This window comes from Opisthocomus hoazin, chromosome 15 (assembly GCF_030867145.1).
Source record: "Opisthocomus hoazin isolate bOpiHoa1 chromosome 15, bOpiHoa1.hap1, whole genome shotgun sequence".
Taxonomy (NCBI): Eukaryota; Metazoa; Chordata; class Aves; order Opisthocomiformes; family Opisthocomidae; genus Opisthocomus; species Opisthocomus hoazin.
This window is the reverse complement of record NC_134428.1, coordinates 314,779-332,121: the sequence shown is the minus strand read 5'-3', so window position 1 is coordinate 332,121 and position 17,343 is coordinate 314,779. Positions and strand designations below refer to the sequence as shown.

At 49.0% G+C, this 17,343-nt stretch overlaps 1 protein-coding gene across 1 annotated transcript in view; it reads left to right on the top strand.

Moving 5' to 3' along the window:
• Positions 1-1,646: 1,646 nt before the first annotated feature.
• Positions 1,647-17,343, top strand: part of LOC142363297 (olfactory receptor 14J1-like) — a 39,479-nt gene continuing 23,782 nt past the window's right edge. The window contains exons 1-2 of the mRNA XM_075436809.1: positions 1,647-1,666; positions 14,788-15,257. Coding sequence (XP_075292924.1) covers positions 1,647-1,666; positions 14,788-15,257 — 490 coding nt within the window. The remainder of the gene's footprint in view (positions 1,667-14,787; positions 15,258-17,343) is intronic.

Here is a 17,343-nt window from a genome sequence, read left to right as displayed (position 1 = left end):
TGAGTGGTTGGTGAGGTGGATTGAGAACTGGTTGAATGGCAGAACTCAGAGGGTTGTCGTCAGCGGCACTGAGTCTTGTTGGAGGCTGGCAACTAGTGGTGGTTCCCAGGGGTCAGTACTCAGGGCAGGTTTGTTCAGCTTATTCATCAATGACCTCTATGAATGAACAAAGCGTACCCTCAGCAAGTTTGCTGATGACATAAAACTTGGAGGAGCGGTGGGTACACCAGCAGGCTGTGCTGCCATTCAGCGAGACCTGGACAGGCTGGAGAGTTAGGCATAGAGAAACCTGATGAACTTCAACAAGGGCAAGTGCAGGGTCCTGCACCTGGGCCGGAACAACCCAATACACCAGTACAGGCTCAGGGCTGACCTGCTGGAGAGCAGCTCTGTGGAGACGGACCTGGATGTCCTGGTGGATGACAAGTTGACCATGAGCCAGCAGTGTGCCCGGGTTGCCAAGAAGGCTGATGGTGTCCTTGGGTGCCTTAAGAAGAGTTGTGGCCAGCAGGTCAAGGGAGGTTCTCCTCCCCCTCTACTCTGCCCAAGTGATGTCCCATTTGCAGTACTATGTCAAGTTCTAGGTTCCCCAGTTCAAGAAAGATGAGCAGCTACTGGAGAGAGTCCAGCACAGGACTACGATGATGACGAGGGGACCAGAGTACCTGTCCTATGAGGAGAGGCTGAAGGAGCTGGGCTTGTTCAGCCTGGAGAAGGCTGCGAGGGGACATTATAAATATCTTAAGGGTGTGTGTCAGCAGGGTGGAGCCGAACTCTTTTCAGTGGTGCCCAGCAACAGGACAAGGGGCAACGGGAACAAATTGAAGCACAGGAAGTTCCGTCTGAACATGAGGAAGAACTTCTTCACTCTGAGGCAGACGGAGCCCTGGAACAGTTTGCCAGAGGGGTTGTGAATTCTCCTTGTCTGGAGATATTCAAGACCCGCCTAGACGAGGTCCTGTGCAGCCTGCTGTAGGTGACCCTGCTTCGGCAGGGGGGGTTGGACTAGATGATCCCCAGAGGTCCCTTCCAGGCTTTACTGTTCTGTGATTATGATTCTGGGTGTGGATCCAAATTGAGAATAATTGCAAGTTTGGGACTGGGACCTCTTAGGTGATTGAGGACCATTAGCAAAGCTATGAAAGAAGCTGGATGGGTTGTGGGGAACTCACAGGCAATGCCAAATCCTCAGAAGACCATAGCTTTGTGGTTACAGCAACACCACTTCGTACCAAATCCCCACCCTGAAACACAAACACACTCACACACACCATAGACAGAGCCCTGAGATACAGTTGAGAGAAAGGTTCTCCTTTACCAGGCTCTGGTACAGGAGTGGAGGCTCAGGGCTTGGCCATTCTGGTGATAAACAAACACCAAGGGCTTCCATGGCATCAGAGTCACCTCCACGTTGCCTTTGCCACCTGCAGCCAGTGTCTCCAAGTTTTTGCTTCAGCAGCCTCCAGGGACAGGCACCTCGACGGGTTGTTTGCTTCACAGCTTTGTGAGTGATGGCCCTTCGTGGAGTCTCAAACATCCTCAGAAACTTGGGGTTTGCTTCTGCTTTTCACTTCATTGGAGGTTTGTTTCATCTTTCAGTGTCTGCAGTTCAGGAACTCTGTCGCGGAAGATGAACCGGACTCGACATGAAGATCAACATGATCAGGTACAAGCCATTTATTAGTCCCAGATAGCTCACATTTATATTCCCCATTACATACGCGGCGATCTCCCATTGGCAATAATCAAATTAAGTCACACAGCAACCTGATTATGATTGGTGTACATTACTTGTTCACGCACTGTGCTCGTGGCCTTCTTGCAGGTGGCAGGTTCCTGTTCAGAATCCAGGAGTTGTTTTTCTCTGCATTTTATTTCCTTGTTTCCACCGTTTTTCCTCTAGATGCCCTTGCGGCCTTATGCTAAGGCTTCATGGCCTCATAGAGAAATGCTGGATTGCTCACATGTCCCCAGTTCTTTAACGCTTCATCCTCCGCGAATCCCCCTTCTTTGTTTTGAGCAATCCAGGCCTGGTTGAGGACCTTAAGCATCAATTTCTTTATGCAGCTTAAAGCACAACCTACAATTCCTAAACACACAATAATTGTTACCAAAATAACAATACCTTGTTTAACTAATTCCTTTATCCACCCTGACAGACCCCAAGAAGACAGCCAACTGTCAAACGGTGATGTATTGTACGTAATATGCTCTGTTCTTTCCGGCAAGACAGCTAGCTGTTGGTGAATACTCTGAGAATGATCAGACAGATTCATGCAACACATCCCCTCAAACTCTTGGCACCCATGACCTTGCGCAAGAAATAAGAAATCAATAGCCGCTCAATTTTGTAAGACTGCATGGCGAACGCTATCTACATCCATTAATAACTGCGTTAATATCTCTGAAGTGGTATTAGACTGCTTCAAGCTCCAACAAGCTAATTTTTTAAGAATATTCCAATTCCTGGCGGCAGCACCTCCAGGGAGCAAAAAGGATAACGCTACTGTTCCAGCTACAGATCCTAGCTGTACATTATTATCACACCCTGGATTAAAATGTCTAAGACTTCGCTTACTACGAGTTTTATTGAGACTCAAGAAATCTCTGATACGTGGGGTGAACAATGTTAGCTTTCCTATGTAGCACGGACCTCCTACCGGGTGAACGGGAATCCCTCCCCATGCGCGATCTCCGCAGATGAGGAAATATCCTGATGGCAACAGGAATCCCCCTGAGGTGTTAACCGAAAACCTTCCCATGTTGTTTAGCGAAAAATACCAATGCCTTGAATTCCCACTTACATTTTGATAACCTATAGTATACTGCCTTTCACCTTGGCTATGCAACCAAAGATGCCACGGATTTCCGAACTCAGTCACTCCTGTGCCATTCCACGGCAACCACTGCGACTGCTGATGCAAATCGCTGCAATTTGGCTGGTTAGACACATTTGCCCATTGAGCGGGTGCCATGGAACCTAGCAGCTCTAGCTCTTGCAGAGGAAGTGAACTAGAGTGATTTAAATGTGTCACAATCCACTGCTGTAAAAAGGCACTCTGCATCACTGGCACATCACTACTTCACGCACACTCACCTTTCTCTGACCCACTTTGCCTGGATTTGTTATACAACTCATTCAAATCGTTTATACTCTCATTCACAAAGTCCTTAAACTCGTCCCCATTCATGATAGGATAGCCAATCAGGCATGTGCGAAAAGGATCTCCTGGAGTAGCTAAAGAAAGACAAAAATCCATCTGACCTGTTTGATTGGCCCAGGTTACCCACATATTCTGTCTCACATCAATGCGATGAATGGCTCCTGCATTCTCAACAAATAGGCAAAGGCATATCGTTATCCCTAGCGCCATGGCTGCTGGCATCCTCGTCTCTTTCACTGATCACACCAGCGTTGTACACGTGCTACTCTACACCACCACTGTTTCCCACAGACATAACAAATTACATAAAATCCATGGATTACACGCCTCGCAATAGTTACACTTAATTGTTCCAGTATGTGCTTCCACACCAGCGTCCATTAATCTTCCTTTTCTGAATCCTGGACATCTGCACCGCTGTTATCTCTATCGGGACCTTTCCATGGACGGACCCACCGAGCAGGAACCCACCTTACTCCGTTTTCTGTAAGCAAGCACATACAACCTCTACCAGTTAATTTCACTTCGGCTGGTCCTTCCCATTGTCCTGTTTGCAAATTCTTGAACGGGACCAACACCTTTTCCTGCTTATGTTCCCCTTCCATCAACGCCCTGTGATGTATTAATGCTGGAGGTTCCTTTCTGTCCCCTGTCAAACGTAAAAAATTCAAGACGTACAATACTTTGTTCAGTCGTTCCTGTGGCATACTCCCAGTTTCCCCCCTTTTTTGTTTATGCAATAATTGTTTCAATGTGTGGTGTGCTCTTTCTATCATGGCTTGTCCTGTGGGGCATATGTGGGATACGTGTGGTATGGTGGATGCCCCAGAGTACACAAAACTGAGCAAATTTTGTTGAGGTGTATGCTGGACCATTGTCTGCTTTTATCTCTGTGGGAATCCCTAGCACCGCAAAACTAGCATACAGATGCTTTGTTACATGCTGTGTGGTCTCTACTGACTGCGCAGTTGCCCAAATGGCAATGGAAAATGTGTCAATCACTACAAGTACGTACTTTTGACGCCCAAACTCTGGTACATGCGTGACATCCATTTGCCATAGCTGTAAGGATCGTAGTCCTTTGGGGTTGACACCCACTCCGAGACCTGGACTTATATTTTGGCAGTCTGGACAAGACTTCACAATTCCTTGAGCATCATGCATGGGAAAGCGAAATTGTCTCATTAATACCTTCGCGGACTGATGGAAAAATTCATGGGAGTTGCGCACCTGAGCAAAGCTATCTGTGGGTGGACCCGTCCATGTCGGCATAACAAGCTGATCTGCACGTCGGTTTCCTTCTGCAAGGCCTCCTGTCATCAAATGGCTACGAATATGGGTTATAAAATACGGCACTGTTCTATTATTTAGCATAAATAACAACTGCTGTAACATTCTATACAAATGTCTATTGGATACTTCTTTGAGCATAGCACGCTCTAAACGCGTCCCTACTCCTACTACATACAAAGAATCAGAAACAATATTGACTGGCTGCATATTCCACTGTGCAAGAGCCCAAACAACCGCTTTAAGCTCTAACGTTTGTAACGAATCCTGCAAGTCTCCTTCGATTACCTGATGGTGCCGTATACCTGGAGGTCTCTCCCAGGTACACGCCGCCTTCTTGGAGCTTTTCCCTGCATCAGTAAATACTGTTATCCCTTCCAATGGGGTATTGGACTGTATTGGCCATTCCTCGAAAATCATCCCTGACAACAATGGCATTAATTTGTGAGAAGGGTAATTATTGTCAACTGTCCCTGGGAAATTACTAATAGCAATCTGAAATTCTATAGACGTCCTTATCAGCCACTCCATATATTCCTGCATCAGAGGTACCAGGATGGTTTGTGGTTCACATCCTGCAATTTCTACACATCGGTTTCTCCCTTGGATTATCAGCTGACTGAGCAGTTCTATCCGTGTGGTCACCGTCTTTTTCGGCCGGATAGAAAGAAAAATCCATTCAAGAATCCTTAATGGATTTTCTCCAGGCACCCACTGCATTAATATAGGAAACGGATGTTGATGCGTATGAGCAGAGTTGATTAACATCAACGTTAAAGGCTGTTCTGACCTTATTCTGGATGCATGAGAACTAATGATTTTGTTCTGAATAACCTCTAAGGCTTGCTTTTGTCGGGGTCCCATGGTTCTTCTATCGTCGGCTCTCGATGTAGTGCCGAGAAGCTCAACCAAGGGTGCTAAATCATCGCTGGTTATGCCACATAATGCTCTGACCCATTGAATGTCACCCAGCAATTTCTGCACATCATTCAATGTCTTAATTTCGGGATTTAACTGTATTTTTGGGGCTTTAATTGTACCTTGTAAAATTATCCACCCCAGATAATTCCAGGGCTCCTGTTTCTGTGTTTTTTCTGGAGCTATTTTTAATCCTCTGAACTCTACCTCTCTAACAATTTTTTGAAGCACGAATTCCCTGTTCATATCTTTTCCTGCAATTAAGATGTCATCCATATAACGATATATTAACAACTGCGGCATCTTTTTACGAATTGGTTGCAAAGCCCATGCTACAAAAATTTGGCACGTGGTTGGTGAATTTTTCATACCCTGAGGTAGGACTATCCAATGAAATCTACAGGCAGGTTCTGCCTTGTTTATTGATGGTACAGAAAAAGCAAACCTTTCAGCATCTTCGGGATGCAAAGGAATAGTAAAAAAACAATCCTTCAAATCTATAACTAGGACTGTCCATTTCTCTGGGATCAAGACCAGTGATGGCAGACCTGGCTGTAGCGCCCCCATGTCTTCCATGACATTGTTAACTGCTCTCGAATCATGTAGTAGATGCCATTCCCCACTCTTTTTCAGAATAGTAAATATTAGTGTGTTCCAAGGGCTAGTAGATGGCTGAATATGTCCAGCTTGTAACTGTTCTTCTACCAGCTCATTGACTTTTTGCAGCCGTTCGGCAGTAAGTGGCCATTGATCAACCCAAACTGGGTTATTCGTTTTCCATTTTATCTTCAAAACCGGCTGCTGTTCAATGGCCGCCCCGAAAAGGCTGGGTAACGATAGTAGTATGCAATTGACCGAGTACATCTCTTCCTATTAACATGATTGGAATTTGCATAATATAAGGTCATGTTGACACTACCGCACCGTCTGAAAAATGAAAAGCCACGAGATCCCGACTAATGCGTGTGGATTGTGCCCCTCCGACACCGTACACTCCCGTGAATGATTCAACCGTTGGCCAATGTGAAGGCCAATGCCGAGCAGATATGATAGTTACATCTGCTCCAGTATCAATCATCATTTTTAATTTTATCATCTCCTGGTCTTTTGATTTCACCAGAACTTCAATTTCTGGCTTGTTTTTCATGATGTCTAATGCTAGGTATACATACGGTTGTCCTGAGGACCCAAAGCCCTCATCTCCACGGTGGTGTGGTGTGGCATGTGGTACACAAGCTCGAAACGGTACCAGCTGGGCAATCCTGCTGCCGGCGGGAATGGACAACGGAGGAGCCAAGGTATACACCATTACCTTTACCACTCCAGTAAAATCAGCGTCGATGACCCCTGGTAAAACAAAAATGCCTTGTTTAGATGTTGACAATCGTCCTAATAATAGGGCACTCAGCCCGTGGCCTAAAGGCCCTTTTACACTGGTGTCAATACACACCTCTTCCGTTGTTACCAGGGTTTTATCTACTGCTGTTTCCACGTCCACTCTGGCACTCCCACAAGCAGCGGCCCAGAGGAAGTCGAGGGCTCCGGTGCCACTGTCCATGCCCCCTGCACTTGTGTCGTAGCGCGCGGGACCCTCGCGCTCCCCCCCGGGTTTTCCGACTTACGACATTCGGAGGTGTTATGATTATCTCTACAACAAGTGACACACCACTTGTTTCGGGGGCACGATCCTGAGTCCCCCAACCCTTGGGATGATCTTGTCTGCATCTTACATTGCGCCTTAGAATGCCCTATTTTCCCGCATTTAAAATACCGCTTTTCCGAATTTCTCTTTTCCCGATTTTCGTGTAGCAATGGTGCAATAGCCCCTTGTACCGCTGCAGAAACACACGCAGTGTACTTGGTCTGTTGGATTCATTCCATCAACTCAACCATGTCCGCTACTTGCGCAGATTGCGGCAACGAGCCTAGTATTTGTTTACTCCTTTCATTGGCATTGTCAAAAGATAGTAACTGAAACATTTCGGTCTTCATATCCCCTGTTAGGTCCGGGTGCGTCTCGATAGCTTTGTAAAGTCGGTCAACAAACTGCTTAAACTGCTCATTTTGTCCCTGCTTAATATGTGCAAAAGCATGAGGTTGACCCGGCTCCTGCACGGAAAAAATTGCTTGTAATGCAAGATGCTGCGACAACTGTATCACCTGCGGTATAAAACCTAATTGCATATCTCCATCCGCAAAAGGACCCTGTCCAGTAAGCGTTTGTGATTGGATGCCATACAAAGGATCATTTTGATCCCGAGGCCGTGCAGCCTCTTGATCACACAGTCACGACCACACCCTGTGGAATAAAAGTTGTTGTGAGGGAGTTAGCACAATCTCAGCAATTTGTAAAATATCCATAGGAAGTAACTGATCAGCAGTAAAAATATACTTTAGCATTTGTTGGGTTACCGGTGATCTTAACCCTTTCTGCATTACGGAAGTCTTAACTTTCTCCAATAACTTCCAATCAAATGCCTCCCATTTCGACCCCCCGCCCACTTGTGTCACCACCGGGTACGCTGCAACAAACGTGATGATTTGTCCCTCCACCAGCGCATCTCGAAAGACTCCATCACTCTCCAGGATGCGTCTCTCCAGCAGGTGGCAGCACAGGATTAAGTAAGTGGCTGGGTAAGGGTGCAGCAGGCGGCAACTGTAAGGGTGGTGCTGGCGGTAACAACGGAACCGGGGGGGGTGGCAGCTCAGGATTCCAGTCCGACCGGAATGGATTCCCCTTCGTCGGCTCTTCCTGCACCGATGGTCCAAGCGCTTCACCAGTCCCCGGCGAAGGTGACCGCAACGACAAATCTTTTAACTGCTGGCTGATCTCCTTCAATACCTGTTTAAGCAAACCGTCCTCCCCCGCCCCCGACTCCTATTCCCCATCTGGGGACCCTGGTCGGGTCGGCGATAGTTGTGGGTATATTTTTTCAGGCGGAATTTCCTTCCTAGCCCTTTCAGCTAAGTCCCCATCACGTGTCTCTGCCACCGTTGTTTCTTTGACCGCCCATAGAGGTGGCATCCGTATGCTATTCTCAAACAAATTCCGCGCTTCGTTGGAAAGCATCATAGCATTTCCCGACGCTGGCAGCGTTGCAGGGGTCAGGGCAACAAAAGCAGACGTGGCGGCAGCTCTTTCGCTTTTCATCTCTCTCAAAGTCTCTTTTACTAACCGCCACAGCGTAGAATAACAGCCTGCGGTCTTATCCTCGCTACTGAACTCGTCCCATAGGCTTTGTCCTATGGCTTCCCAGGTGGGTAACTCAAACGTGGCTCCAGCCCCGGAGATTAAGTTACGCTCTCGTGCCCACATCAGTAGCTCTTTCAGTACTTTTGCATCGTAAGAGACCGCTCTGTTAGAGAGCATATGATGGAGGAGCTTCACCACTGCACTTTCTTCCTTTGTCAGCGTGGACCCCATCTCCTCCCCAGCCGCTCACCTGTTCCTGGTGAGATCCCCACGGGGATAACCGTCCCACCTCAATCAGCACGCGTGTCTTCTTCCCAGTCCGATGGGCACTTCGAACCGAAGCCGCCGGGGCAGCAGCTGCTTTCGGCTGGCTTCTCCAGCTTTGGTCGCCTCCTTCTACCTCCAGACGGATTCCATCATCTGAAGTCTTCGGGGCACACAAGGGTCCCTGTTCGGGCGCCAGATGTCGCGGAGGATGAACCAGACTCGACACGAAGATCAATGTGATCAGGTACAAGCCGTTTATTAGCCCCAGATAGCTCGCATTTATATTCCCCATTACATACGCGGCGATCTCCCATTGGCAATAATCAAATTAAATCACATAGTAACACGACTATGATTGGTGTGCATTACTTGTTCACGCGCTGTGCTCGTGGCCTTCTTGCAGGCGGCAAGATCCTGTTCAGCATCTGGGAGTTGTTTTTCTCTGCGTTTTACTTCCTTGTTTTCAACTGCAGTTTGTCCTCTAGATGCCCTTGCGGCCTTACGCTAAGGCTCTGCGGCCTTATGCTAAGGCTTCATGGCCTTATAGAGAAATGCTGGATTGCTCACATGTCCCCAGTCCTTTCAAGCTTCATCCTCCACAGTCCTATCCTTAGAGGAAGAAGCAATGAAGAATTAGGGGAGACATCTCAAAGCAAAAGCAAAGCATTTCTCCTAGACCTAAACCCTCATGTACTCCTCCCTCATCCTTTCCTTTGCCAGGAGATCTTCCTTCAGCTCTGTTGCTGCAGCTCTAGCCTTTGCTGGCCGAGCTTGAGGTGATCAGCAGAGGCTCTTCCCACTGGCTGCTGAAGAGTCAACCCTGCTCTGCAGCAGTGGGTTCATAGGAAAAATGAGGGTACTGGTCAGTCTTGGTGTTCGACTTGGTCAGAGGAAACTGCTCCTAACTCAGCAGGGCTTGTCAGCACCTGCACTCCCAGCACTAAACAATGGGGAAAGCAGAAGGCTGTTGGAAAGGTTTGGAGCTTTTAAATCTCCATCCATCTTACTTGAAGATTTTCTTGGGACTTCAGAAACCCTCAGCATTTCTGCTGCACTCTGAGAGAAGAGAGAGAGTCTTGCAAGGTGTAAGAATTTCTTGTGGCCTAGTGCAGCAAGAGGGCAGCTGGTCTGTCCCTCTGTCTTGTTCTTAGCTGCGCTCGTCTAGTTCTGCATGAGATGGAGGGTGATCACACTTACCCTGAAAAACATCCAAACGCTACTGAGTACAGAGGGATCCAGTGCAGACAGCTAAATGTCTCACCCTGTCTCAAGGTCCTCAGCACCTCACTTCTAGCCAAGGACGCGCTCAACCTATTTCTCTTCAGCATGAGACTCCCTCCCTCTATGCTATTTTGGGTCTTCTTCCTGCCTTTAACCCACAGATGGCTACGCACCCCCCACTCTCTCCCTGCGCTCTCGTGTGTCTCACAAACCCTTCCCTCTTCCCCTGCGGTGATGGGACATCACCCGCTTTGTTTCAAGTCGCTGCATCCACTTCCTCTGTGCATCCCCATGAGTTTTCTGTTTCCCCAAGCTGCTCTCCAGACTGCTCTCTTTACCTGACTGTTGGTATGGACATTCTTGTACATGAAAGACTCCGTCCTTGAAGACCAGATTTATGGAGATCTGCTGCCCCCCTGTGCTGCTCACACATCACCCCCTATTTAAAGTGTCAACAAAACAGGACCCAAAGTCTGCTTCTTTGAGGTCTGGGTTTGGCAGTCTTCTATTCCTCGTTCTTACTCCCTTTGGGAGGTAAGACCCCACTATTGGCTGTTTTGTGGTCACAACAGCCAAGGCTGAGTCTGGTTTTCACATCCCTGATCAGCACTTCCTTCTTTGTGAGGAACAGATTCAGAGGAGCATCACCACTGTTGACCAATCTGGAAGCTGTGCAATAAAGACCTATGTTCCAAGCTGTGGCCAAAAGCCTGCCAGATACCTCCAGGAGTAATTGCATGCAGCTGTGGTCCCGTTCCAGTGAATACTAAGGTAATGAAAGTCAGCAAAGGGAGTTTAACTGTTCTTACCTCAAAGTGGAATGAAGAGATGTCCTGCAGGGCTTCAGCTCCTCCTCTCTGTGCCCCAGGCTGAGGCCATTGGTGCATATCTTGGCTGCAGCACCTCAACTGTGGCTCATCTTGGCTGAGAGGATACTTGCAAAAAGAAGCCTTCTACCAAATGCCCAAGACCTTGTGTGTGCAAAGGCTTTGCTTCAGAGGAGAGACATGCTGGAGGGAGTGGCACATGACAACATAAAGAAGAAATGAGGTGCCCACAAACAGAGCAAAACCTACTTTGTTCAAGACCAGGAGAGTGGTATTTTGTCTGCTGTGTCTCTGCAGCCCTGAGGACCTATGGTGGAGGTTAAGCTGATCTCAGGAAGGAAGAGATGATGTTGAAAATGTCCTTGGGTGTGGACATCCTGTGATCCAAGTACACTGTGGGCCTGACCCGTGACTGTGAGATCAAGCAAATAGTTAAATCATGGGGGATAGAAGAACCAGCAGAGTTTGAGAGGGAATGCCCTCAAGAGGAGACCCTGCTGTGATGTGCTTGGTGTTCATGCACTGCCCTGTATCCAGTGGGTAGAGAAGGGAGAGATCTTGCGTCCCTGCAGTGGTGGGATTCAGTGACTGGCTGTAAGGCACCAAATCTGTGTGAGATGCCCCGGGTGGTGCCTGTCACACAACGAGTGTGAGTGGGGTTGCGGTTCCTCTACAGAACTTGTGATGTCCCTGTGAAGTGCATACTGTTATCCTGAGAGCTCTGGCATTTCACATAGCACTACAAGCCTCAATTTGTAAATTAAATGAAGATTCAGCTGCCCTGAATGAGGTTAGGCGATGAAGGGATGCACATGAGACCAATGCAAATCTTACTCTTAAGGCCATGTAGACAATACAGCTGATAGAGAACAGAAAGAGAGAGACTTAGCTCTCCCTGTGCCACAGGACTCCTTTTCATGAGCTGATTACATCTATGGGTAGTCCTGGACATAAGGAGAATTTACAGGTTAAGTTGTCTTAGAATGTGAGCACCTTCTGTCATTTAAGGTGGCCAAAGACATTTCCCACCAGCCTCCAGGAAGATGCCCTCAGACACTGTCCTGTCTCTATGAACTGCTCCAGTGGAGTGTTCAGTTACCAGCACACATCTTGGTCACCTCTGGAACCAAACCTGTCACCAGGTGTCTGTGTCTGCACATCTTCCTGCTGCCCTCCACCTCCAATAACTAGCAAGGGAGCTGAGACAAGGAGCTCCCATGCAAGAGCCTATTTAATGTCCATCTGAACTGAGGCAAGAGGAATCCCACCTCTTGTGGGTTTGTGTTGTACATGAGAGGGAGCTGAGTCCTCTTCTAGCCCCAGGACTTCAAACCCAGGATGAGATGTCTCGAATGACTAGGCTGAATCCCTTCCTTCATTAGGGATAAAGGAGATGCCTCCCTGCCACTTACTGGTTTTCCTGTCTAATGATGGGACAAGCAAAGTGGTTTTTTCTTTCTCACTCTTTGTCTGAGAAGAGAAATGACACTAAAGAAAAGAGGAGTTTCTCCCCAGCGGAGGAATCATCAGTGATGACTTCATCCTGTTTCACAGCAGGTTCCCCTGGAGACAAAAAGACACCTTAAGTGAGCCCAGAGGGAGAAGAACCAGAGACACATTGAGCTTGTCCTCTGCTGCTGAGCTGAGGCTGAGCTTCTGGGACAAATGGACGTCGTGGCAAGTGGGCAGCACTGCAGAGAGGCAGCTGTGCCCAGGAGCAGCTCCTCTGCAAAGCACAGCAGGGCTGAGGGCACTGCCTGCAGGCAGCGAGGGGAGAGGAGAGAGGCAGAGAGAGGTTAACGGCAGTCTGGGGTTGGAGGATGCTGAGAGCTCACTGGGGGAGAAATCTTTTCAGCCATTGACACGGTAAGTCTCTGCATGAAGGACAATGTCTTTGAATTTTGTGAAAAGATCTACTAAAGCTGGCACACCGCACAACCTAAAGGATGGACCATGAGCAGTATCACAGTTTCTCTTCTGTAGAAGGTGAGGACGTGCTGCAAAGCAGGGACTGCCTGCTGCACCCTCAGAGGGACAGGCCATGACAGCTGCCTTCTCCCAGGGACGGCTGAAGGGTTGGGAAGGTGGATGTGCAGCCCGGGCTGCCCCAAGCTGTCCTTCAGAGCAGGGTCTATGCACCCCAGGGGCTGTGTGCTGGGGTAGGGACTCTGCTGCCTGCCAGGGTCAGCACTCTGCCTGGCCAAGGAGCTCACCATGACGCTACAGGGAGAAGCTGTAGGTGGAAGGAGCCACCCTTGGCAGGACAGGGTGCTTCTGCTGCATGGGTCAGGGCTGCTCACAGCTCCATATCACCCCCATGGCATTTCCAAGGGAATTATTCAAGATGGAGCTTTATGAAAGGGAAGCTGACTGTCTGCTGAGGTTTCTCCTCTTTGTGTGCTACATGGGCAGTGGGAGATTTCCAAAGGAACTTTTCATTTGGAAAGTTGAAGGAGGGATGACTGTAGAGAGGAGAAGCTTTCCTGAGTCTGCATTTTCACTTTCCAGCTCTGGGGGCTACAGACAGCACCAGCATCCCCTGGCCAGTTTCATCAGGGCTTGTGTGAGCTGCCCTTTAGTCCCTGCACTCACGGAGAGGCTGCAGGGCAGAGCTGGGCACACAGGGGCTGGGGTCTGTGAGCACTGGCAGGGAGGAGATGTGGGTCCAGAGCAAGAGCTCCTGGCAGGGACAGCTCCAGGCAGTCGAGATGGGCAGGAAGGGAGGGAACTGCTCATGGAAACCCTGTTGCAGTGGAGATATGGGCACCTCCTGGCCATGGCCTGCAGTGCAGATGCCTTCCCTGAGCAGCCCCCTTCCTCTCTTCTCTGCCTCTCCCCTTGCCTCTCTCAGCCAAATCCTCACTATATTCTTCCTTGTTTCTCCTCTTTTCTCCTTTGAATTTATCTTTTTGTTGCTGTCACTCTCTGGGGATGGGAGTCTGAGCTGCAGACTCAAACTGTGATCTTGTTTGTCCGTTCATGCAGATGTGACCACGGCAACAAGTGTCCCACCTTCCCTCTAACCTCTGGGGCTGTGGGCAATGCAGCCTGTGGGGCTGGGGACTGAGTGAATTTTCACTCAATGAGATGACATCATTAGGACAATTGGCTAGCTCCTTGGGATGTCCTTCTAAGCTGTCAGCTGCCCTCCAGGAAGCAAACGTGACCCATAGCACCTCTGTTTTATCTTAGAGCTGCATGAAGAAGTGCAGAGAAGCTACAACCGAGGACATGCTCTTGGGCTGGTGAAATAAGCCATGTGTATTCTTGGCTAGAAGTGGCGTGCTGAGACCCACAGAATGTGTGAGACATTTAGTGGTCTCTGTTGTCAGTAGTATCTCCATCTCTTCATCAGTCCATCAGTCCATCAGGGTGTAAGCCCAGGGCATTTCAGAAATAGAAGGATGGACAGGCCAGCTGCCATATCTCTGCATTAAACCACAGTCATTCCTCTTGCCTCACAGGACTTGCCCTGTTCACCCTGCAGTCAACAGAAACATGGAGAGTTTCCATCATCTAATGACAACAACCACAAGGGGAAATCAGGGAAGCTGTGAAAACCCAAAATTTCTGAGTCTGACCTCTGCAGTTTTGATGCTGAAAATTCCTACTGTGACAGGAGGAGGTTCGTCTGACAAAGTTGTACAACGGGTCTGGACCTTGCCCCACCATGCCCATGCACCCACTGCCTGCAGAGCAGAGCTGGCTTTTTAGCAGCCGGAAGGAAGAGGTCCTGCTGCTCCCGGTACACTCAGGAACAACCAACCAGAGCTGCAGCCACAGAGCTGAAGGAAGGGCTCCTGGAAAACGAATGATGAATGTGTGTAACAGGGTGAGGGTCTTGGAGAAAGGCTTTGATTTTGCTCTGAGAAGTCTGCCCTAAATCTTCATTGGTTCTTCCTCTAAGAACAGAATCCCATGCCCAGATGAAGCAAATGACCAACAGCAGCTCCATCACCCAGTTCCTTCTCCTTGCATTTGCAGACACAAGGGAGCTGCAGCTCTTGCACTTCTGCCTCTTCCTGGCCATCTACCTGGCTGCCCTCCTGGGCAACGGCCTCATCATCACTGCCATAGCCTGTGACCACCGCCTCCACACCCCCATGTACTTTTTCCTCCTCAACCTCTCTTTTCTTGACCTGGGCTCTGTCTCCACCACTCTCCCCAAAGCCATGGCCAATTCCCTCTGGAACACTAGGGCCATCTCCTATGCAGGGTGTGCTGTCCAGCTCTTTTTCTTTCTCTTCTTGATTGTGGGGGAGTACTGTCTTCTCATCGTCATGGCCTATGACCGTTACATGGCCATCTGCAAACCTCTGCACTATGAACTGATGATGGGCAGCAGAGCTTGTGTCTACATGGCAGCAGCTGCTTGGGGTAGTGCTTTGCTCAATTCTCTCCTGCACACTGTCAATACATTTTCAATTCCTCTCTGCCAAGGCAGTGCCCTGGACCACTTCTTCTGTGAAATACCCCAGATCCTCAAGCTCTCCTGCTCACAGTCCTACCTCAGGGAAGTTGGGCTTCTTGGGGTTAGTGTTTCTTTGGCTTTTGGGTGTTTTGGTTTCATTGTCGTGTCCTATGTGCAGATCTTCAGGGCTGTGCTGAGGATCCCCTCTGAGCAGGGACAGCACAAAGCATTTTCCACGTGCCTCCCTCATCTGATTGTTTTGTCTGTTTTTATCAGCACTGGCATGATTTCTTATATGAAGCCCCTCTCCATCTCCTCCCCATACCTGGATCTGGTTTTGTCATTTCTCTACTCGGTGGTTCCTCCAGCAGTGAACCCCCTCTTTTACAGCATGAGGAACCAGGAGCTCAAAGATGCGTTGAAGAAGCTCATTCTGTTATTAGTCTTTCAGCAGCTATAATGTGCCCATTTCTTTTCACAAGTGATTTCTACTGCTTATGGGGAACCTCCTGTGCTCTGGTCATTTTATCTGTGATAATTCTGTTTCTTCAGGAATGTCTGCATGAACTCCACTTCTCCAGAGTCATAAATTGAGCCTGTCTAACCCTGAGGTCTTTACACATGTGTCTGTCACAAGGTTACAGCTGGCCTCCGCTGTAAAATCTCTCTAATAAAAGTGGATTTCCTCAGTGGCATTGGCTAGAGGTTGGGCTTTCCTTGCATGGCTGAGGTCAGGAGCAGGCTGAAGAAACTGACCCTGTGAGTACAGTTTGCTGTGCTGCGGTTCTCCATGGAATGGGGGGAGGAAGACATGGGGTGATGTATTAGGGAATGGGACTCCAGTGAACTTTCACTGGTGGCCTCCCTTTTTGGCCTCTTCCAGCACTGACCTCTCACCACAGGTTTATGTGTGAGCTTTGTTGCATGGCCACTTCCCTCTTCCTGCTGGGCTCAGTGACTGCACAGGTGGAAAGGGAAGCCCTGCTCCACTTCTCTCCTTGTCCAAACCCTGGCAAAACCCAGAGCGAGGACATCTGCGAAACACCACATGGGGTATGGATAAGACTGCGTAGTTATCAGGACTTATGGGAGGCTGTCTCAGGTACAAGAAACTGAAGGGGGACAGGGCACAAAGGAATGTCTTGGGGATCACCTACGAGAAACTGTTCCTCACACCACATACACCCTTTCCAGTGCTGAGCTGGAACAGTGGGTCCATCTGTGGGACAGTGTGGCTGGGCTGGGCACAGGCCGGGGCACTGGCAGCGGTCACAAAGGAACTGCCATGAGGTGACCACCTGGATTTGGTGGCTGCAAGAAAAGTTAAGAGTAAAGAGAAGGGATCCAAAATTCAGATGCCCAGTTTAGGAATGATATTGGCAAGCTGTCGTGGGTTTAGCAAAGGGCTGCAGGACAGCAAGGGACTGGAGCACTTGGCCTGTGAGGAGAGGCTGAGGGAGCTGGGCTTGTCCAGTCTTGAGAAGGGAAGGCTGAGCAGGACATCAGCCCAGCCTGCCAGCACCCACAAGAAGGTTATGGAGAACAGAGAGCACGTCTCTTCACCCTATTGCATGGCAGGAGGACAAAAGACCATGGGAGGAAAGTGAACGAAAAATGTTTCAGCCAGGAGAGAAGGACAACATTTTTCCCCAGGAGCTCAACCAAGTGCTGGAACAGGTCACCCATGGAGGCTGGGTAGTCTCTGTCCTTGGGAAGTCTCAAACTCAAACGGAATCAAGCCTTGAACCATTTGGTCTGACCCTGTTTTGGACAGGTTGCACTGCAGACTTCCGGATGTCTCATCCAGGCACTGTTCCTTTAAGATCCTGTTGCGCCCTTTTTGTAACTGGAGCAGAGCAGATGTTTGTGGGGCTTGAATCCTCCTGTGCTGTAAGGGACTGTTTAAACAAACGTTTAAAACCATGAAGAGAGGTTGATACCTCAATGTGACTTGCTCTGGGTATCGACTAAAAAGCCCTGGTCAGGGAAGCTTTTAGGGAGTGAGGTTCTGTGCAAGACACCAAAAGATCCTGTTCTAATGCCTGTAGGCCT